The sequence below is a fragment of the Lutzomyia longipalpis genome, chromosome 4 (genome assembly GCF_024334085.1).
Source record: "Lutzomyia longipalpis isolate SR_M1_2022 chromosome 4, ASM2433408v1".
Lineage (NCBI taxonomy): Eukaryota > Metazoa > Arthropoda > Insecta > Diptera > Psychodidae > Lutzomyia > Lutzomyia longipalpis.
Genome location: NC_074710.1, coordinates 10,539,721 through 10,562,963, shown reverse-complemented (window position 1 = coordinate 10,562,963; position 23,243 = coordinate 10,539,721). Strand labels below are relative to the sequence as shown.

Below are 23,243 nucleotides of genomic sequence, written 5' to 3'. Positions count from 1 at the left end.
TGACGGTGGAATCAAGATGAAACTTCTACAGAATCTTTTCCAATAATGAAGGAAACTTTTTCCAAAAAAAAAAGTTTTTACTTACAACCTATTAAAGTATTTTCGCGCGATAATTCAAATAGTTGTTCTGAGGTCCATTACAAACCCTTCACAGCGTACGAAGGGTTAAAAACGACTTAAGAATTTCTGGAAATTTTACAATTTGAGTAAAACTAGAGAAATATTTTTATAATTTTTATTTTAAATACATAATAAGTGGTTTTTATTGGTCATTAGAATGTTTTTTTTTCATCTTCAAATCTCTCTTCATCGACTACAAGATTACAAAGCGATTATGTTTGCCATTGAACTCGTCTAGAAATTGCGAAGAAATGTTTTTCTATTCTCTCAAATTTATCTCTCTTCTTTTTTTTATTAAGTAATAAACTGCAAAATTTGTGCGAATCTATGCCAAAAAGGTTACCAAGACGTAAGTTTTTTTTTTATTTAGAGTGCCACACTACTCGTGAATTTGTGGCTTAAACTGGTAAAGTATTTTTTTTCTCTTAATTGATATGAATTCAATGCAAAGTTCTTCAATCATGATGTTTCTCTTTGTTGTGGTTTGTCCTTAATTTAGACCCAATGGATATGCCTTACTCATTTGAACATTGTTAACATCATGCTTGATTTTTTTTACGTACTTCTCTTATTGTGTGTTTAATTGTTCTCTTTTTTTTAAATCTTTGGAATAAGGGGGTATGATGTGATTATAGGACATATAGGATAATGTTTTAGTGATTTTTCTTCTTCTAAAATGATTTTTCTTCCGCTCATATGAATTCGATTTAGCTAAGAATATCAGAGATATTTATTTATTTATTTTTCTTTAAATAATTTTTCTCATTCACATTTTGTGTAGATGTCAACATCAATAGATAATAAAGTAGGTAATAGCCGCAGATAAAATGCGAGAAAAGCCAATAATGCAAATTCGAAAGGAGTTTTTTGTGTTGTGTAAAAAATACTACGTAGCCTACAAATATTTTCTTTTCATCATCAATATTTTATATTTTCACACAACAATTAATAAATATACTTTGTTTTTCATATCAATATAAGTTTATATACCTACTACATTAATATTAATACCTAATGATAGGTAGAAGAATGAATCATGCTTGACTAAAGTTTTTTTTTCTTTCAAAGGTTGTTCCAAGAGTTATGTGAACTAAAAGATTTTTTTTATAAAGAAATAGTTTTCTTGAAAGAAAAATTCTACGAAGATCGAGTTTTTAAAAACTTACCAGGAAATGCCTGGAAATGTACCTAGAATTTCAGTACAAAATTCAAAGATTTCAAGGATTTCTTGGTCTCTAAATAAGGTCCAATATTTAGTGAATTTCCCGAATGATCAGGATATTTTTTTTAAGTTTAAGTAAATTGGTGTTTTTTCGTAATCAGAAGACCAAAAATTAATTCAAGGAAATAAGATTGACAAAACGTCTGATAATTTGTTTTTGTATTTCTTAAACGTTTGACTTTTCTTTATCTAACGTTTGGCGTTTTTTCCTATCATCTGAGCCTCTTTTTCCAACATTAGACTTTTTTGCTTGAAGTTTATTTCTTTTAGCTGTGTGGATGTCAGAAATCAGAATGACGTCCGGCCAAAATAAAAAAAAAAGATAGCATTTCTTTACTACTTTTTGACGTTTCTGTAAACTTTTTTTTTGCATTTGACGTTCCTTGTCTAGGCGTTTGACATTTCATTCTACGCTTTTTGAACTTTTGACATTTGTTTGTTTTTGACGTTCATTTTTAACATTTGACGTTTCTTCAATCATTTGACATTTATAAAACGTTTGAAGATGTAATTTTTTAATACAATTTTCAGCTTGAAATTTATTACTTGATCGTTCAAGAAATATTTGACGTTCTGTAGACTCTTTTGCTTTCCTTTTCAAAGCTTTTAAATTTCATCCTCATTCCTTTAAAAAAAATATTTTTTTTTATTATTTGCATTTACCTTGGAACACCTTATTTAATATCAAAAATTTGGAATAATGCGTGATATTTGTTTTTGATTGCGGAATCGTGCTGAATAAATGTCTCTAAAATCTCCTTTAAATTTTTTTTAACGTGCTTTTGTTGCTAGCAAGGTGCGTGTCGAAATTTATTAATTTTCTTTTCTTCATTCTTAAATTTCTAACCATCAAACTTGATGAAAATTATTTTATTTTTTATTTTTTTAACACTTCTATTGTCTCAATAATTTGAAAATGTTTTTTTTTTTAATCTTTGTAATCAAAATGTTATCTAATTTTTTTTTTACTAATTTTAATGCAAATTTTTCGCACTTTAATACCCTTAAAAATGCTGGCAAATTTCAGTACAAAATTTTTCATTTATTTTCTTTTAAAGTTTTCTCAATTATAATTCTCACGCTAGAAGATTTTTTCATGTGATTTTGACTCTTTCACTGATTCCTCATTTCTTCTTCTTACCTTTTACTCCATTTGTTTTGTTTTCTTATTTTTCCTTTTACTATCATTCTCCATTATTCTTTGTTTTACATTCTATTCAAAGTAATTTTACATAAAGCTCCACTAGTCTCTTGAAAAAAAAAACTCTTCTCAATTAAATTTTCTTTCATTTAACTGGTGGAGTTTTGGTGCAAAATTAAACTGAATAGACTATAGAATTTTATTTTCCCATCTATATGAATATAATTAATATTGTGTTTAGACAACGAATGTTTCTTCTGATAACCATAGGTTTCATTTTATTTACTTTTCATTCCTTTACTATTTTTTTTATCAATTTTTTATAGTTGAATATGTAATTTTTTGTTTTATATACTTTATCTCGTACTTTATCATTAGAGAGAGATTTCTTTTTTTAGGATGGAGAAGAAGGATTATTTAGAGAGCATTTTATGCTCTTCCTCGATAGGATGCACATTTTATTGGAAAAAAAACCAAAAAATAAAAAAAGCAGGAAATTGCGAGAAGAATTTTGTTTAAATTATAAAAAAAAATCAATTTTCCAGTTTTGGTCTATTGAATTTTCCAATTTTAAGGAAAGTTTACAGAAGAGGTTTAAAAGGAAATTTAATTTGAGACATAAATAGCTCTAGGTCTGCTCTGAAGACTTTAATAGAAGTATAGAGGAGAATGGGGCAGAATGAGACATTTTTTTAAAACTAGAATTGGATTATTTTTAGCCCCCTGAACTTTAAATGTTTTCTCAATTAAAACGTTTTAAACCTCTAAAAGAAATTGATCGAATCGGGGTCTTTTGGGAAAGCTGTATGAATTTAAAACATTTTTAATGTTGTCATTTTTTTCTTAAACCGGGTTTTCCGATGTTAGTTACATTTGTAGCCTAATTATTGAAGTATAAGAAAATCACTTTTAGCCATCTTAAGATTTTCCGACTTTTCTTTCCTAAAACGCAAAGATATGTTTTTCTCAGGATCTACTGAATGGATTTTGATGGGGTAAAAAGCAAATGAAAGAGGAAGCATTAACGAAGAATGTACCGGAACAGATTTTTGAATTTCGACGCAGAAGTTGAGAAAAGTCAATAAGAATATTTATCTTCTTTTCTCAGTTTCTGAGTCGAAATTCAAAAATCTGTTCCGGTACATTCTTCGCTAATCCTTCCTCTTTCATTTGCTTTTTACCCCATCAAAATCCATCCAGTAGATCCTGAGAAAAACCTACCTTTGTGTTTTAAAGAAAATCACAAGATGGCGTCGAACCTAGGATGACGGAAAGTGATTTTCTTACTCTTCAATAATTAGTCTTTAAATGGTTTAAATGTGAAAAAATTGTCTCAACATTCCCTATTCTCATCTTTTTTTAGTCATCAAGACAGACCAAAGGCTAAAGAGAGTTGCTTAATCGTCTGTTTTTTTATAATCTTTTTTCTAAACACCATATTGAATTTACTGATTAAGTCATTACTTTTTTTTATATAAGTTTATTATGTATTTATTTATTAATTATATCGTATGTTTTATGATGTGTGGCTAAGGGTAGCAATTTCATCAAAATATATTTAAGTGACAAAAGAGGAAAATTATAACTAAATTGGCAAACAAAAAAGAGGAGCTGCTTATTCCGTAATATCACAATCAGTTTAGCAACTAATTTCAGTATCTTTCTCAACATTCTTTTCTTTCTTTTCATTCTCCTTATGCCCTTTTTCTTAAGACAAAGGAGACAAACACAATATAAAAAAACTATGGCTAATAATGAGCTATTTTATTACAAAAAAAAAATAATATTGTTTCCTATTAAAACACAAATTATAAATTACAATTTTTATCGCCTCTGAGAATTTTTTTTTCTAAGGGAGGGAAGAAAAAAAATATTTTGCTATTGAAGAAAATAAATAAATTTTAAAAATAGATAATTGCAAAAAAAAACTAATATATCTATCCAGCTATTTTCCACATTATTGTTCCATATATAGGCACAAACAATGATTTACTTCTGTTCAAGTTCTTATCTTCTTATCGTGACTTGAATGTGTTTTGTAAACTTAAAAAAAAAACTAAAATTCCCTTTAAAATTTTAATTAAATTCTTTGACTTTATATTAGTCCTAGAGATAATTAATAAAATATATATATTTTTTTAGAGATTTTGGAAAATTTTCAATCTAACAAAATAGAGAAAGAAAGGAAGAATTAAATCATTTCTTTCATATTAAATTCTCTGCAAATTAAAAATTAAAAAATTCACAACCCCTGTTTAAAATTTTTATCCTTTATCAATTATTTTCTTTTTTTTATCCTTCTGCGATGATTGTTTTGTAAATATTTCATTTTTTCTTGAATAACTTTACTCGTCAAAGAAAATTTAATAAAGTATTTATTCTTCTGTTAAATAAAATTAAGAATTCTTGTTTTTGTTTAGAACTTTTTTTTCTTATTTTTATAATTCTCGTGGGCCACAAATAAAATTCTTCATTATGGAATGATTTTAAAAATTTTCTCCGAAGAACATTATTCGATTATTTTTTTTTCCAACTCCTTCCTCCAAAGCTGTCAAGACAACCTATTCAAAGGCATCGCAGAAGTTTTTTCTATGATTCTGTTGTTGTTGTTGTTGATTGAAGTAAAAGAAGGAATTTTGTTTGTTTTTTTTTACCTGCTGTTGATCTCATGCTCTTATTCATCATCAGCTCCAAGTGTCGTCAAACATTTTATTTTATTTTTTAATCCATGTGCAATCTTCCAGCGTGGGCTGACTGTCATACAAAATCCATTTCAGATCGATTCTTATACATTCGCCTCTCCATGGAGCGTTCAAACCATTTCTTCAGCTCAGACACAATAAACACGGACGACGTGAGGGAGACGAGAAAGAGCAAATCCATCGGTGTTAGGGCTTCAGTTTGAAAAACCATCTGCAACGGTGGGAAGTAGATGACAAGAAGTTGCCCAAGGAGGGAGAAACCAACAGCCAGGAGGAACATCTTATTGGAAAAGAGGCCAATTTGGAAAACACTCTTTGTCTGTGAGCGACAACTCAGTGCATTGAACATGTCAAAGAGGACAAAGCACGTGAATGTCATCGTCGTGTCACGTTTTGTCTTCCCCCCCGAACCATCAGCCATCTCACGCTGGAACACCCACAGTGTGCCCAAGATGATAATACTCGCCGACAGGAGAACATTCACAATCACCGAACGCGTTATCATTGGTTGCCGTACATTTCGTGGCTTCTGCTTCAACACATCCTGATCCACGGGTTCAACACCCAATGATTGTGCCGGTGGCCCATCCATTATGATATTTATCCACAGAATTTGCATAGCATTCAGGGGATTTGCAATACCCATCAACGTGGCAAGAGCAATCAATGAGAGTGCCGCAATACTCGTACTCAATTGGAATCTCACAAAATTACGAATATTGTAGAAAATGGCTTTACCCTCTTCAATTGCAGCACTTGAAAGACAGAAAAAAAAAACATTTTTTTTGTATCTCTTAAAATTAAATCGAAAAAAAAATTTAGAGCTTACATAATGGTGTGAAAATCATCATCAACGAGAATCATATCGGCTGCCTCTTTGCACACATCCGTTCCATTTTTTCCCATTGCAATCCCAATGTCTGCCCTCTTGAGAGCCACCCCATCATTCACCCCATCCCCCGTCATGCCAACAATATTCCCCGTTTGCTGGAGTGCCTTCACAATGGCCAATTTATGCTTTGGCGTCACCCTGTAGAAGACACTAACGCTATTTATGATCTTCTCCAGTTGAATATCACTCATTTGATCCATCTCCTGCCCCGAGATTGCCTGCTGGTGCACCACATCGAGTCCAATGAGAGATGCTAAAGCAAAAAAAGATTTTTAAGTGTTTAAAATTCAGATATTGGGCCTTTTTCAGCCACCAAGAAACCCTTGAAATTCGCTTGAAATCTTGAAATTTCAGTACAAAATTTAAAGATTTCAAGGGTTTCTTTGTCGCTGAATTAGGACCATTGTCATTGATGGAATTTATCCGATGTTACAATGACAGAAAGGAATTTATTATTCATCGATGGGTTATACAGAGAGTTGAAGGAATAAAAAATCACCAAAAAGACTAAAAGAAGTTTCCACTGCTGGTCAGTTACGGTTAAAAGGCAGAAAAGGTTTACTCAAAAATGCAAAAAATGACGTCAGTATTGTACTTTTTGTTCCTTTTAATCTATGAAACATGCGCACTGATGTTTCATCGTTAAACAGACTAAAATCATTCTCAGACAGCAAATAATAAACAAATATGATTCACAAATTGCGATTGTTCATTGTACAATTTTGCAAAAATGTTTTTATTAATTTTTATCCCTTTCGCATTCGCATGAAACATGTACCTACGAGGTAAATTGTGGCTTCGCTCCAATTTACCTCGCCCCGCTTCGCGGGGATTTGTTGCACTTCGCGCAAATTTTAGTGAGAAAGAAAATGTGATGGTTTATATGTAAGTAGATTAGAGGAACTTATTAATCCCAAAAAAATTGCAAAGAGAAGAAATCATTTTCAAACAGTATTTCCGGCGCCAAATTCAAAATTCGCTAAAAGTAATACTACAATTTAGAAAAGTAATAGAACCGATAAAAAAGTAATACAGCCACTTACAAAAGTAATACAGCCGTTAAAAAAGTAATACAGCTGTTAAAAAAAAATAATACAGTTTCCAAAAAAAGTAATACAACCGTTAAACAGAGTAATGCAATCACTTAGAAAAGTAATACAGCTTCCAAATAAAGTAATACAGCTACTTAGAAAATTGATACAGCCTTTAATAAAAGTAATACATCCTCTAAGAAAAGTAATAAAGTCTTTAAAAAAGTAATACAACCGTTAGAAAAGGTAATACAGCCGATAATACGGCCATCTGAAACCGCCTGTTATAAGGAGACTCTGTACCAAATTTCATCGCGATCGGTCAAACGGTGTGGATTTGTATAGAAAAGAAGGAACGACGTTCACCAACAAACAGACCTTTCTTTATTACATTGAAACATTTAATTCTTTTCTTCGTGATATTTATTTTAGAGATGATCTTAGAGGTCATTTTTTTTAGTAAAAGCATTTTCTTTGATCTCTTTGAAAAAATATTAATTTAAATTTAGGAAAATGAAACGTTTTACGATTGGGTCAAAATACACCGATGATACATCAGCGATAATGTTTCACATGTTTAAACAAACAAAACACAAAATTTATTACGTAATTCTTTTCACTTTTTTCTCATTTTTGCCGACTTTTTTTTCATTATGGCGAGTTCTTATTCTTTCTTGTCTTATCCTTGACAAAATTCCGTGTGTCATACGTAGACCCAAACGTGAAACATTTTATTTTCTCAAATTTTACTTAATTTAATAGTTTTAATATCTTTGAAGAATACGCTAATTTTACGTGAATTAGGCTAAAAAAAAAGACGTTCTGACTGAGAAATGTTTCCTGAGAACATCCGCAGAATAAATCGCGATAAAAAGAGGGCATGTTTCAACATTTCACTTGGACACGAAAGGGTTAATAAAATTAAAACAATCAAAGCCTCTTATGTGAATTCCCCTCCGGTAAATTCCGTTTGAACTTATTTTACTTCCTAATATTTCTTTTAAATTTATCTAACATAAAAATCTGGTAAAAATCACCATGAAAAACTGGTTGAATTCCCGCTTGTTTGAATGGAATTCTGCAAAGTTTAATCGCCTCAGGGAACGTTTTAGTTTCTACTCCACAAAAGTACCTCTAAATAATTGCCCTTCTTCCCACATCTTGTTTCACCTAAACTCGATTTTTTGTTGTCGTTCAAAAAATCCGGAAATATTTTAACTTTTAGCTGTTATTTTGTATATTTTTGCGAATATACAAATTCCATACCCTTTTATGTAAGTCAATAAGCTTTTCTCTGGAAGTATTTTTTGTCATACACTTCCCTTCCCCCTCCCTCAGGGTACTTTATTTTTCCTCAAACATGGTAACGATATAAAAAGTCTGTGCTTTTTGTGACTTTCGAGCAGTTTACGTTGATGTTTACTTTCGTGAGGGTTGTTTTTCCATCGACTTTTCAACCCGTCTGTGTTTTTTTGTGTGGTTCTTCTACCATCTCGTGCTAATTCATCCACAAAATTAAGCCAACCCCCACTCTCTTCAAAATGAATTTCATGGTGAGTGTGAAAATTTTCATCTCGTCATTTTGGGGGGGTTGTTATGGTGAGGGTGGATTGCCCTATGTATTCTGACTGGACATAAAATGTAATCCTCTTAAATTTTCTTCCACTTTGTGCTTTTTTGTTAAAGTTAACTTGTGCTGTCTTGTGCTTCACCATCGCTACCACCACCACCACCTTTGCATCCCACATTGAGTACGTTGAACCCATTGAGCCCACCCACCATCGGACAGTACATGTCATTAGGAAAACACTTGCACCCATCGTCCAATCTGTACACCATCACGTACAGGAAGTACCAGTTCCTGTACCTGTGCCCGTTCCTGTGCACCATCATGTCCCAGTTGCCGTTGCCGCCGTACAACCCGTTGTGCCTGTTCAACCCGTTGTACCCGTTGAACCCATTGTGGAAATTGACCCAATTGCCGCTATCATTGACAAAGTCAAAGCACATTTCCTGCACAAACGCTCATTGGAATTTCTCCATAAGAAAGTTGCCCTAAAGAAGGATATTGTTGCCAGCAAAGCGGCTCTTTTGCACCGGAAATTTGACTATTTGGCCCATCTTAAGCACTAATTGACAGAATTCCTCCTTTTCCCAATTTTTTTTTGGTGAATGTTAACCTACTCTTTAGTGTGGAAAAATGACTTTGTAAGAAAATATTGTGAGAAATTCTCATCTATAGTTTAATTTATGTAAATGAAATTATGAATAAAATAATATTGTCAGAATCACAGCCTACAAAAACAAACTTTACTAAATTTCTCGTTAAAATGTGTGACAATGACGTCACTTTTTGCATTTTAAAGCATTTTTTTTGCATAGCATTATTAACTAAATCCATGGTAAGTCCCTTTGGCGATTTATTACTTTTTCTTTGATTTTCCTCAAAATTACAGGTCTTCCGTTTGTTTCTTTGAATGTGGAACTTTCCCATACAGTGACGAATAAAATCCTTATAAAGCCATAAACGATTTTAAGGAATTAATCATAAAATATTGTGAGAATATAGTGTTTAATTTATTTATAAATAAATTATAAATAAAAAAATATTGTGAGAATCACAGCTGTAAAGAATAATTTCATTAAATTCTCCGTAAAAAAACAATGACGTCACTGACTGCATTTTTGAGCATTTTTTTGCATTATTTTGTCAATTAATCCATAGTTAGTAAAGTTTTGAATGTCGATACATAAAATTAATTAATAAATTTTGTTTTAAAGCTAGAGCCATTGGAATTGACAAAAATGTTCTTTTAAAATATTTTCTCAATAAAACTTTTTAATTAATAAGATTTTTATTGTTTTTTTTTAATTTTTGAATTCTTTAATTGAAAAAAATGGATAAAATCAATTTTATTAGTTTTTTGTGTTATGTAAATAATAAAAACTGGTCATCATTGCTCTAAGAATTATTTAAAGAATATTTTTGTCAATTTCAGTGGCTCTAACTTTAACCCTTTCGCTTTTTTAGGTCATACGCTGATCTAAACATGAAACATTTTATTTTTCCAAGTATTTTTGAATTTATTTGTTTTTCCAAGTTACAAATGCATCAAATTCACGCAAAAGAGGCCAAAGAAGACGTTGTGACTGAGAAAAATCCTTTGAAAGCATCTAGGCTAGGCAATAAATATCGTGATAAAAAGTGCTCATGTTTCACGTGGCGCGAAAGGGTTAAAACAAAATTTATTTGTACTGAATTTTCTGTACATCCTAAAATGTACATCCTCTTTAATGATTTCTTTCTTTTATAGATATTCCGTTTATTTCTTTGAACGATTGATAATCCTAAACAGAAACGAATAAACACCTTTTTAAGTCATGAAGGGTTTAACCTTTCGCGTTTTTTGGGCCATACGCTGACCGAAACGTAAAACACTTAATTTTTTCAATTATTTAATTGTTGTTTTTTTTTTTCAAGTTATAAAAGCATCAAATTCACGCAAAAGTTTTTATGTTTCACATTGGACCGGAAAGGGTTAAAGGAATTTTGAAATGAAGGAATAGATAAAGAACAGTTTCAAAAATATAAATTTTAACTCACCAATGGCTATAGCTGTCTCCTGGGAATCTCCTGTGACCATCTTCACGCGTACACCACTCCGCATGAGAATCTCAATGGACTCCCGGACAAGTGGACGTGGTGGATCTGTGATCCCCACAATACCCATAAAGACCAAATCTTGAAAACTCTTCCCCTTTGCTAGTGCTAGCACACGGAGCCCCTTGCGACCCACTTCATAGGCCTCTGTCATGAATTCTGCTTCATTCTTCTTCGTCAGCGGCACCACTTGTCCGCCAAACATGTACTTTGTGCATTGTGGCAGGAGAATCTCCAGAGCACCCTTCACGAAGAAAATCTCCTCCTTTGTATTCCCATACTTTGGGTACAGCTTAACAGCCATCATTTTTTGTTCCGAACTAAATGGGTACTCTTGCACGCGTACATAATTCTCCGCTGCTGCATACATCCCACTCTTCATGGCAACAGCTAAGAGGGCACCTTCAGTGGGTTGCCCAAGGAGTGTCCCATTCTGTATGACGGCATTATTGCACACCGCCCCAATTTCCAGGAGATTCATTATACTCTGCTTGGCTTGCTCATGGCTATTGCAGTCGCGTATGTGAATCTCACCGCAATCATTGTACCCAGCACCAGTGACATCAGCCATATACCCATCGGATGTTATGATCACCGTAACAGTCATCTCATTCTTCGTAATTGTACCAGTTTTATCTGAGCAAATAACATTTACGCACCCCAATGTCTCAACTGTGGGTAATTTCTTCACAATACAACTCCTCTTTGCCATTCGCATTACCCCAAGGGCAAGGGTTACGGTGACAACAATTGGTAGCCCCTCCGGAATTGCAGCCACGGCCAAGCTCACACTAATGTTAAACATCTCCGTGAGGGCTTTTCCCTGCAACCACCCAAGTAGCATAATTACACCAATAATGCAGAAAGAGTAGAAACTCAACTGAGCCCCGAGAATATCCATGGATTTCTGCAATGGCGTTTTGGGTGCCTCTTCAGCCTGCATCATCTTGAACACTTCCCCAAATTCACTCTTCTCCCCCGTACTAACGACAATCCCCTTGCCACTGCCGCATCGTACAAGAGTCCCCATAAATGCAATATTTTTCATATTTGTGTGATCTTTGTTATGGTGCCCATGGTGAAAGATCACATCAGCCGTCTTCTTGGCCGGTTCCGTTTCCCCTGTGAAACTCGATTCATCAATAGAGAGATCGATTGCCTCATAAATACGCACATCCGCCGGTACACGATCACCCACATTGAGATAAACAACATCTCCAGGAACAAGTTCACGTGCCAAAAAATTCTCAAGGCGTCCCTCGCGTAAGCTGTGAAATTCGATAAAACTTCAATGAGATCTCCTGTGTGACTAAAAACAACTTTAACGAGCAAAAATTGCTGTTAAAAGTTGTTAAATTGTCTCCAAAAATAATAAAATTTATCAACAAAATATAACATTGAAATGAATTTTATTCCTCTGAATTTTAAAGCTAAAATAAAGTTCCATTGAATGCTCTGAGAAGACACAAAAAAAAGCATCACTAATTACGTGATCACAACGTTTCTTTACACTTGGCATTAAAGCTACACTTTAAGAAAAAAAATTTATCACGGTCTGTGGGTTAATGTTTTTGCTTCTTTATAGTGTTGTCCTTGGCGATAATTTAAAAAAAAAGGAGTTAACTCGTGTTTTATAGGAAAACCCCTTAAATTGAAGAAAAAATCGGGATATGCTTAATTTTGTATAGATAATCAATAACATTCAGAAATCATAAGACTTCAAATTTTTCACTGAAGGAATCAGCTAGGAAAATTCAACAAAATATTTGTCAAAAAATGTAGACAGTGACGTCACTATTGGTTTTCTTGTTGTATTTTTTTTAATGTATGAAGTATAGAAATGCTTTGTTAAAAAAACATCGATGAAACATCAGCTTGAATGTTTCATTTATATCAAGAGACAAAAAAACACATTGGTGACGTCATTGTTTTCATTTTTGAACAAATATTTACTGGATTTCCCAGATGATGTGCTGTGCAGCTGCAGTAAAGAAAATAGGAGGCATCATTGACGATTTTTATCCTTTTTTTCGATTGTGGTTTCCCTATTGAAAGCGAGTAAACTCCTTTAACCATTGGAGAATTTGGCTGGCCACCGTGGTCAATTAGTTTATTTTAAATCGTAACGGACAGGGGCGTAGCCAGAGACAAATTTTAGGGGGGGTTTTCACTTTTGAAATTGTACGACGGGGGGGGGGGGGGTAGAAAACTCTTCTTCATTTTTAATTGTACGGCTGTTGAACTCCTTCAAGATCCATATAGCCAAAATGGTTACAAACCTAGTTTTTGATTTCAGTTTTTGTAAGAACAAAATGTTCTCATAGTACCGATAATTAATAGTATTTTGGTAGCTCTAAATTCTTGTTTTTTTCTTTTAGACATTTATTGATATTAAGTAAAATGTAAATTGTGAATGTGTTTAGATAAAAGAAAATGAGAAAAAACGATCCCAAAATCGAAAATTTTAGCGATTTTTCTGATACTTGGTCAAACTGTTCTGGAGTTAATTTGGCTCGAGGGGGGGGTTATAACCCCCAAAACCCCCCCCTCGCTACGCCCCTGGTAACGGAATTAAAATCTTTTTAACATTTTATGATAAGTTCTACATCTAATTTTAGGGAAGTTCTGTTACTTCAATTTTGTGAAAAGAAACTTTAAAAAAAATTTCTTTTTGGAAGAAAATTATGGTTTTTAGGTTACAATCCTTCAAGGGTTAATCAAAAATCTTTTGCCTAATTAGACAAAACAAAAAATCTCTTTTCTCTTTAATCGTGTGCAATAAATAATTTTTTCTTTTCTTTAATTTTATTTGATTAAATTGCATGAAAAATGTGAGTGAACTATAAGTCTGCCGGGTAAAATTTTTTACATTGCGAGTAAAAAAATAATTTCCGTGTATTATACTTGGTGTAAATAAAAAAATATAAAATATCGAGAAACTTTATGGAGTTTTACTTGAGAAATTTATGCTCTCTATATCTTATTTCCAGCAAGAATGCACTAGAAAAACCACCAAACATAAATCAAGAAAGATTTCCCGCAAAATTGTTTGGAATTTCCCCAAAATCTAACACCAAATTAAGGGAAATGTGAAAAGTAAATTGGTTGAAGTGAATTAAATTGCAATTTATTAGAATTTGTTATACAATTAGTTTTCCCATGCGGAAGAGAGAAAGGATGGCTAAAACCACTAATTTATGGACATTTTAGGGGGTATAAGGAAGAGGGTTAACAACAAACTCAATTTCACTCCCCATACACCTCCTCAAACAAACCCCTTTTGTCAAACTTATTATAGAATTACCTCGAGGATATGACCTCAAATTGAGTTTTAAACTCTTCACAGAGGGATAATCAATAAAAAATCCCAAAGTTTACATCAAATAGAAGCAATTTGGTAATCAAATAAAATTATAAAATTTATTTTTCTCTTTGGGGATGAACTGAACAAATAACACCCGTCCGCTAATGATGCTGAAAGATTAAAATCAACAATAAATACACGCTTCAGTGAATATTAATCATTGACCCATGATTACTCCCTGCAAAATTGTCCGGATATTTTTTTTTAATTTTCATCATTTTCAATGGAAGGCAATGCTTTTTATGAGTCTGTGGGGGCCAGACAAACAAAAAAAAAGATTAAATTCTCAAGCACAATTTAGCAAAACGAATGTTTTTAATTGATTTTTCTTCTCCCTGAACGAACACAATCTCAGTCAGCAAATAACCTCTTCTCAGGGGGAATAAAAACAAAATCTCTATACTAGAAGGAAATTAAAAAAAAAAAAACAAAGAGATACTCACCAATGACATTCGGGTGGGACTAACTTTTTCAACTCCTCCAAACTCTTCTCCGATCTGTACTCCTGAATGAAAGCCACAGTCACCACAATGATGATTGCTATTGTAATACTGACTGCATCATCAAATTGCTTCATGCAAATACTAACAAGGGCGGATCCTGCATATTGAATGACAAAAAAATGTGTAATAAAAATCGATTCAAACCGCAAAATAATTTTTATTCCTACCAAGTAAGAGAAGTATGAGGGGATTTTTGAATTGTTCAATGTACTTTTTCCACGTTGGATCCTCCTCGGGGGCATGAAGTTCATTGTAGCCAACAATTTTGGCTCGATAATTAGCCTCAGACCACCGTAAGCCTGTCCGTAGATCCACATGGAGACGTCCCGCCACTTCATTTGCGGACAAAATTGAGGATTCCGTCGTGGAGAGAAGCATTTCAGGGTCAATGGATGTGTTTGTATTTTCACCCTTGAAAAATAAATTGAGAAAAAAAAAGAAATTTTTTTTTATTAAAAGTATTTTAAAGAAAATAGAATTATCACGATTTTTCGTGATTCACGAGGTTCTTCAATTTTTGTTGCTAAACGCAATTAAAACAAAGATGATAAAAAAATCTAAAATTTCCCATTTCAATTCAAAGAAGAAAATTTCAAAAGACACTGTTTTTCTTTTAATTTTTTAATTTCTAATTTATATTACGTAGTTTAAAGTTTCGCTGAAAAAAAATATGAATTAAAAATGAAAACATAACAGAATTTTTTTTCTTCAAAAAACAAAGAAAAATTATAAATATAAAAACCAACAAAATAATTTTAAAATCTATAAGAATTACACAAGCGAAACCAATTGAAAGCTTTAGCAACAGAAAATTCAAATTTTACTCAAAATTTTACTACTTTATCACGACTTCGTGAAGAGATTTTCTCTATTTTAAAGTATAAAATAAGATACAATTTTTGCAATTTTCTTTTAATCAGTTTTGAGTGTTTTAACATACAAAAAACTGTCTGTGAAAAGTGTAAAAAGTCGCGCAAAAAAGATTTCTTTAATGTTTTTATTAATCAATAATATTTCTTTAAACTGTTTAACTGAACTTTTGATTTAAAATTTTTTTTTGAATTCTTATTTTACTTAAGTTGATTTTTCAATTTATTTAAAGTACTTTTTTTAGCTTTAAAAAGTATAAAAATTGTATGAAAAACAATCTGCAATAAATATAATTTCATTTGTCCTTACGACATTTGTTGTTTCAATCAACGTTGCCAATGGAATGTGGAGTATAAAGAACAACTGGATAAATGTGATTTATTTACTTTTTTTTTTTAAGGATTCAGGCCGGGATTCATCAACAATTTCAAATCATTTTATAAATGAAAGGGAAGTAAAAAAATCAGCGAGTTTCGTATAAGAATTTTCTTGAAGTGCGTTTTTAGCTGTGCTTCTTTCGTTTTATATCAGGTTCTGAGTAGCAAAACGAGGCTACATTGTAAAAAACGGTTAAGTCGGTTTGGAACTCATACAAAGTTAGCCGGTTTTACAATGTAGCCCTCGATAAACTACATATTGAAGGGGTTTCTTAAAAAAAAACATTTTTTTAATTAGCATCCCCTTCATTAGTTAAATAGATAATGAATAAAACCTTTTTTTTGTATTTTCTAACGTTTGACATTTCTTTCCTAACGTTCGATGTAACTTTTTTTAATTTATTGACGTTTTCCTTCTAATATTTCACGATTCCCATTTGAAAGTGTATAAAATCCCTATCAATGCTCTTATCTTGGTGCTTCATGTGAACTCCTTCTAGTTTGTTCTGATTAATCCCCTCATTGTAATCCCTTTACTTGAACTTAATTCTTCTTCCAATATATTGAAGCCTATGCCAGAACAGTCAAACGTAGCCTTTGAATATTCAATAAAGCGATTATTGGATTATCTTTATGTAATGCATTTCTTCACCCATTTTGTGATTGAATTGCTGACAAATTCAATCACTTGTAGCGCGGTGGTTTGGAAAAAGTATGAATTATTAAATTTGCACCTCACCGTGTTGTACACAGTTCACACCAATCTTCTCCCCCACCTACACCTCAACATTTTGGCGTGTGATGGTGTAAAAAAAAGGCAGGAGGAAAAATGAATGAAAAGTTCTCGCGTAAAGTGTTTACCTTCAAGCACTTTATCCGTGCAAAATTGAGCATGAGAATGAGTTGAAAAGGTCTTGTGGTGAGTGAATTGCTGACTCTTGTGAATTATTTTTATTTTTGCAAGAGATGTGAGGGGAAAATGCCTCCCTGATAGCGCTCAAATAGCAATTAGTTGATGTCAGGAACACTGATTATTTCGTTGCAAAGGCAATAAATGAGGCGATATACGTTCTCCCTCACACGATTCCAATCATTCCAATAGGTTCGATGTAAGCAATTTTTACGAGGCAATGTGGTGCTCAATATGAGGATTAAGTCGTATCATATTTCACCGATATAACTAATCTCTTGACTATTCTTTCCAACGTGTGTAGTGTGTCATTGTAAAAATTTATAAACAAGATAGAGACTTGTTTCTCTCTCTTCTTACACCGCTTTTCTTTTCTTTTCTTTTCTTGTTGCGCCAAAGTGTTTTATTTTGTATTAATAATGTTATTAAGTTGATAATATAAGTCTAACATTACACCTAATTATTTTATTATACCACAAGGTGCTTCAATTTTTCATGCAGAAAGGAAATTCGTTTTCCTTCTCCTCCTATACATAAAGCCAAGAGATTTTATTTATTCATTCTTAAACGGCTGTTGATGTATGTTTTTGTGGAAGAAAGCAAACTCAGCATGGAGAGTTCTTGGCAGCAAATCGTATGTGAAGAAGGCAAAAAAATAAGAGAGAGTTTATTGACCGTTCTCAGCAAATATTTGAATGTCAAAATGACAAAAAGAATTCCTCATTTTAAGCGCTAAACGAAGAAATCACCCAAAAGTGGGGTGAAATTTATTACAAATTATTTTAATAAATAAAATTGATAAAAATCAATAAGTCGCGTGGAAACAACACGAGGGGAGCTTACAAGAAAAAATATGTAGGTTAATTTAACATTAGTAAATTGTATACTAACTCAATTAATGCTTTACATGTTTACTTTTTTTATTACTCTTCTTTTCCATACACACACACTTCCTCCAGTTTGAAAAATAAATAAAATAAAATTAGAGATCAATGTCAGGGCAATTAGAGTGGCTACGTCATAATTAAGCACAATTACAACTTCTTCATCATTTGAACATTGATAACATGATGTTATTTTTTATGTTCACACACATGTTAAGTAGAAAATTGAAGAGATAGCATGCAAATGATTTATATATCAAAATGCAACACTTGAATAAAGGAGTTTATTCATTTTTCTGGGAGAATTTTCTTAATCTTTTTATGGATTTAAAAACTAAAAAAAATCGCAAGATATTTATAATTTACCTCTGCAGAGATCAATTGATAAAAACCGGTGAAAATTTGCTTTAAAAATACCCACAATGACGTCATTATTGTGTTTTTGTCTCTTTCAAAGTTTGAAACATTCGCGTTAATGTTTCATATGTGGAATTTTAACATGTAGTAGACTGTGATTTGAATTCAGTAATTCCAATGAAAATCAAAGCAATCAAAAAACATTGTGACGTCATTGATTGCATTTTTTGAAAGACAATTCTTTTACATAATGAAAATTCTGGAATAAATGTAGAAAGTCTGGCAATTTTTCATTGTGTTATTTGTAGTTAAAAAAAGAAGAGCTTTTGCTACATAGAAAACGAATAAACTCCTTTGCAATATTTAGACCCATCAAATAAGGGAAAATTTAATTTTTCATTACAGAAATTATCAAAGAAAAACCGCCTATCTATTTTTTTTTCAAAGGTTTAATTCAACATGCAATAAGGGAAAGTTTTCGATAAATATTGCCTTCAATTTATTTTAATTGAATTCCCCGATTAAATTGACGCCGCTGCAAATCAATAATCGAACCATTTAACCCCGTAAATGGGGGGGGGTGAATAAATCCAAACGAATAAAAAACTGTCTCCTTTTTGCTGAACCCACAAAGTGATGGGGGTGGTGGGGCAAAAAACTAACGAAGGGCGGCCGAAAATTGCAAATTCATTGAGAAAAATGCCCTAAGGGGATGAATTTTCCATCCCGAAAAAGGGAGAAAGAAAAAAACTATTGATGAGTGAAGAGCAACAGCGTCGCTTTTTCCCCCTGTGCTGACTAACATGGGGGTGGGTGGGATTCGCCCCAATGCTGTGGGGGTGGGTTTATCCCCCGGCGATCGATCAATCCTCCCAAAAGTTGAGACTCCGCCGCTACTGAAGAAATCAAGGGAATGTTCTTTGTCCTGATTTAAGGAACCAACCATGCCCTCCCACAACGGGGGGATGAGAATATTTCCCCGCAAATGGATGCATTGCATCACCTTGTTTGCAGTGAGGGTGGAAATTGTGTGGAAATGCATGGGGAAAAAGGGTGGAAAGTTAAATTTTCTCACCACAATCGATTCCTGTCTGTTGCTGCCGCTGCCCCCAAAACACACTTCACCGTCACCCTTTACGTCTTGCGGTATTTTCTCATATTTCGAGTAATTGTTTGGGCTTTTGCTGTTTCTCATCTTGTGCCCCCAATCACTTGGTACCCGTGAACAGTGTCTATTGCACCAGGACTCACCAGAAACACTTCATTTTCCACCAATTTTCCACGCACTAGCACAGAGCGACTGAACGACACGACACATTCAACTTCTTCTTCTTCTTTTTCTTCCTAAACATTTCAGCATTGAATGAAACAAAAGAGAAACAGTAAAGAAACGTGTAATGTTTCGCATGTTTGTTATAAGGCAGGTGAGAGGAAGTGAGATGGAGTTATTAGATTTTCTCATGCCATCTCAACTCACTCATTCAGTACTCATTCTCACATCATTAGACTACCCCAGAATGAGATTCAACACTTTCATACAGACGAATTGGGGTTAAATTGAAATCTCAAATGGGACATCCTAATAATAACAAGTAAAAGGTAAACAAGAAAAGATTTTTTTAGAAAAAGTATTAAAATTAAACACTTTTACGTAGAAATTGTTGAAAAAATCGTCCTAAACAAGTTAAAAAGATACTCTTCAATAGCAAAGGCGTGAAATTATTGCGTGACTCACTTGTTTTCTTCCATTAATTGCGAATGTAAACAAAAGTCAACGGAAATTATCTCAATAGGTCACTAAAATCGCAAATTATTTGCATAAATTTCACACATGAATGCTCAGGACGTGATTGAGGCGTTGGAGAAGTCTGAGGGGCCTGTGAGTGACCCACATTGCTTAGTAGAAATTAATATTGGAATGTAATTTTTAATTGTTTTTTAGCACCGGAAAGATGGAAAATTATTCTGCCCATTTGAAGGATGCGGGTATAATGGGAAGAAGCACTTCCTGCAGCGGAAGCACCTCAAGCAGCATCTCCTGAAGGTGCACACGAAGAAAACATTCAAATGCCCCTTGTGTGGAAAAGCCTTCTCCACGGAAAACTTCCTCTTAGCCCATGAAAGGCAGTGTGGGAAGAAGTTTAATTGCTTCGAATGTGGATGGCAATTTAATTCCCGAGAAGCTTTATTGACCCATGCCAAGAGGAGGGGGCACACTTTCGAGGAGCCAGCTGTGAGGATTACAGTGAAGGATGCTAAATTGGAGCCAAAGGAAAGGAAAACCGAACAGGTGGATCAGTCTGTTCAGACAACCCCTCCGAGTACGCAGCCAAAGAGAAAATCCACTCAAACAACCCAAACAAGTGGAGAGAAAGTCAAAAAGAGCAAAACCCTGATTTCAGAGACGGAAACTTCATCCGGAAGTCCTCGTCTTATGGACAACTCATGCCAAACAACGGGTTTTCCCACCTCAATGGTGGACTTCTTCGATGACAGCCTCAGCATCTTCCCGGGGCACTTTGATGGGAGTCTCTGTGACATGGAAACACAGACAGATGGAAAATTGCTGTACTCACAGACAAACACTGTGGCTTCCGAATCGGATCCCCTCCTCTACAGCCACATCTACACGCAGACGTACGAAGAGGATATTCTCTCGGAGCTTGGGTTGACGGACGTTCAGACGCAGACCACGGCGTGTCCACCCACGGAATTCCAGGACTTCCTTGTCTCCACCGAAACCCAAACGAGCTTCACGCAATGCCTGGAGGAGGAGATGGCCTCATTCACAACCACGTACACCCAAACATGATTCACAGTCTGCGCAAAATCAACTGATAAAACCCCCTGTGAGTGGTGAGGCCTCGTGGTCCACTCACTGGAAATTAAAATGATAAGACTATCGCGGAAACATGCGGTGAGTTCTGAACTTTGAACCATTTTCTTTCCCTTTCATTTATTATTTCCCCTATTTCTTCATTTCCTTGTTATATTGGCAGCAATAATAAGCAATAAAATATTGAGAAAATCAATTACTAATTAAAGAGATTTATTAATTTTTTAATTTTCCTTTTTTGTTGCCAATTTTATCGTTATTCATTTGAATTAAAATCAAAAAAATATTATAGATAAAATGACGTAGAAAAATATACTCATAATTTGCGTCATTAGCGTAAACTATTAAGTAAAATAAAATGTTCTTTCAATAAAAATTCCAGACAATGATTTTTATACTTTTTGGAATAAAATATTAACAATTTTACACTACGCTACTCCATTTTATATTACACATCAAATACGTAACGTAAAATATTCATCAGCGTAATGAAGGCATCTCTTTAACGTCAAATTGAGCTCAGCAGAGCACCACACTAGAATTTTCTGGAAGAATAAAGCAAAAATTTCCGCATTGAAAATTTTCGCTGCTCGAAATTTCCATTAAAAAGTATTTTTCCAAGTGTTTTTGAGAGAAGAAAAGTGAGGAAATAAGTGCAAAAGGCAAGCTATGGTGAAGGAAACGACGTATTATGATGTTTTGGGGGTACGACCCGACGCTTCGGCGGATGATCTGAAGAAGGCATATAGAAAGCTGGCACTGAAGTACCATCCGGACAAGAATCCCAATGAGGGTGAGAAGTTCAAGCAGATCTCGCAAGCTTACGAGGTGCTGTCGGACGCAGAGAAGCGCAGTATCTACGATGAGGGTGGTGAGGCGGCGATTAAGAAGGGTGGCACGGGTGGTGGTGGCTTCACGAGCCCCATGGATTTGTTCGATATGTTCTTCGGCGGTGGCTTCGGGGGTGGTCGACGTCGTGAGCGTCGTGGCAAAGATCTGGTGCACCAACTCAGCGTAACCCTCGAAGAGCTCTACATGGGGGCCGTGCGCAAGTTGGCTCTGCAGAAGAGCGTGATTTGTGATAAGTGCGAGGGACGCGGTGGCAAGAAGGGAGCCGTGGAGAAGTGCGGCACCTGCCGCGGGACGGGCATTGAGACAAAGATTCAGCAAGTTGGCCCGGGGATTGTGCAGCACTTTGAGCACATGTGCAGGCAATGCCATGGGCAGGGGGAGATAATAGCTGCTAAGGATCGCTGCAAGACGTGCAACGGGAAGAAAACGGTGCGGGAGCGCAAGATTCTCGAGGTGCACGTGGAGAAGGGGATGCGAGATAGCCAGAAGATTGTCTTCTCAGGTGAAGGTGATCAGGAACCAGATCTGCAGGCAGGAGATATTGTCATTGTGCTCGATGAGAAGGAACATCCCGTCTTTAAGCGATCACGCGATGATCTTGTCATGACGATGCAACTGCAACTCGTGGAGGCACTCTGTGGCTTCCAGAAGGTCATCAAGACACTCGATGAGCGTGATTTGGTCATCACATCACTCCCGGGTGAGGTGATTAAGCATGAATCCCTCAAATGCATCATTGGCGAAGGGATGCCACAGTATAAGAATCCATTTGAGAAGGGACGTCTCATCATTCAATTTGTCGTCGTTTTCCCGGACACAATCCCACGCGAAGCTATCCCAACATTGGAAATGAGCCTCCCAGGAAGACCACAAGTCACAATTCCCATTGATGCTGAAGAGTGCAACCTCATGGAGTTGGATCCAGATCATGGGCGTGGGCAGAGGTATGCGCAGGACGATGAGGAAGAGTACTACTCTCACGGTCCGCGTGTCCAGCAGTGTGCTACGAGTTAAGCACTTCACGGCTGAAAGGATGACACTGACACCCGGAATGGGGAGAGTTGGTGTTTTAGGGGATATATTATTGAAGGAAAAAAAAATTGTAAACTCGTGTGAGAGAGGGGATAATTATGATGCATAAAATCTATCAACAAAATAAACTTATTCCAATCGCTAACAAATCTCAATCTTTTTTTTTATTTATTATATTTGATTTTCTATTTGTGAATTCCTCAATAAAAATCACAGCTGAAAAAATAAAGATGAAAAGGAGACTATTCATTTTAATGTATGTCATGAAATTCAAAGGATAAACCCGCTAAAATGGAAGATTTTGTGTAGAGAGAAGACAGAACAATAAAACAATTTAAAAAAAGAAAGTCAAACGGGTTTTTCTTTATGAATAAACAACGAAAATTCAACAGATTTTTCTAGAAATGACTTAACCACGCCCCTATTTGACTTTATTGTTTGTTTTCTCGAAAGAAAATTGAGAAAAAAATTTCTTGATGTGTTTTTCAG

The 23,243-nt window shown here is 34.3% G+C and overlaps 5 protein-coding genes across 7 annotated transcripts in view; 4 read left to right on the top strand and 1 right to left on the bottom strand.

The window, feature by feature from the left end:
• The window catches only part of LOC129796209 (mitochondrial uncoupling protein Bmcp-like), a 590,308-nt gene that overhangs the window by 250,733 nt on the left and 316,332 nt on the right, over positions 1 to 23,243 (top strand). The gene's annotated exons all lie outside the window — the stretch shown is intronic.
• LOC129796051 (calcium-transporting ATPase type 2C member 1) lies at positions 222 to 20,718 on the bottom strand. 2 transcript variants are annotated; one of them, XM_055837734.1, is made up of 7 exons: positions 20,611 to 20,717; positions 19,110 to 19,378; positions 14,804 to 15,047; positions 14,577 to 14,733; positions 10,713 to 12,037; positions 6,015 to 6,330; positions 222 to 5,940 (listed from the first exon to the last, which is right to left on the bottom strand). In XM_055837734.1, the coding sequence occupies exons 2-7, from the start codon at positions 19,227 to 19,229 to the stop codon at positions 5,241 to 5,243; spliced, it is 2,862 nt and encodes a 953-aa protein (XP_055693709.1). In that variant the 5' UTR covers positions 19,230 to 19,378; positions 20,611 to 20,717; the 3' UTR covers positions 222 to 5,240. The 2 variants fall into 2 exon arrangements, with proteins under 2 accessions (XP_055693709.1, XP_055693710.1); XM_055837735.1 differs by lacking the exon at positions 19,110 to 19,378 and having other exon boundaries at positions 20,611 to 20,718.
• Positions 8,518 to 9,396, top strand: LOC129796260 (uncharacterized). Of its 2 annotated transcripts, none has more exons than XM_055838051.1 (2): positions 8,518 to 8,661; positions 8,795 to 9,396. In XM_055838051.1, exons 1-2 carry the CDS (start codon positions 8,650 to 8,652, stop codon positions 9,239 to 9,241), a joined length of 459 nt encoding a protein of 152 aa, XP_055694026.1. In that variant the 5' UTR covers positions 8,518 to 8,649; the 3' UTR covers positions 9,242 to 9,396. The 2 variants fall into 2 exon arrangements, with proteins under 2 accessions (XP_055694026.1, XP_055694027.1); XM_055838052.1 differs by having other exon boundaries at positions 8,594 to 8,707; positions 8,795 to 9,257.
• On the top strand, positions 19,597 to 22,903 carry LOC129796203 (uncharacterized). Its single transcript, XM_055837985.1, has 2 exons — positions 19,597 to 19,913; positions 19,977 to 22,903. The coding sequence occupies exons 1-2, from the start codon at positions 19,866 to 19,868 to the stop codon at positions 20,844 to 20,846; spliced, it is 918 nt and encodes a 305-aa protein (XP_055693960.1). The 5' UTR covers positions 19,597 to 19,865; the 3' UTR covers positions 20,847 to 22,903.
• On the top strand, positions 21,540 to 22,903 carry LOC129796163 (dnaJ homolog subfamily A member 1). The gene has a single exon (XM_055837933.1). It carries the CDS (start codon positions 21,540 to 21,542, stop codon positions 22,734 to 22,736), a length of 1,197 nt encoding a protein of 398 aa, XP_055693908.1. The 3' UTR covers positions 22,737 to 22,903.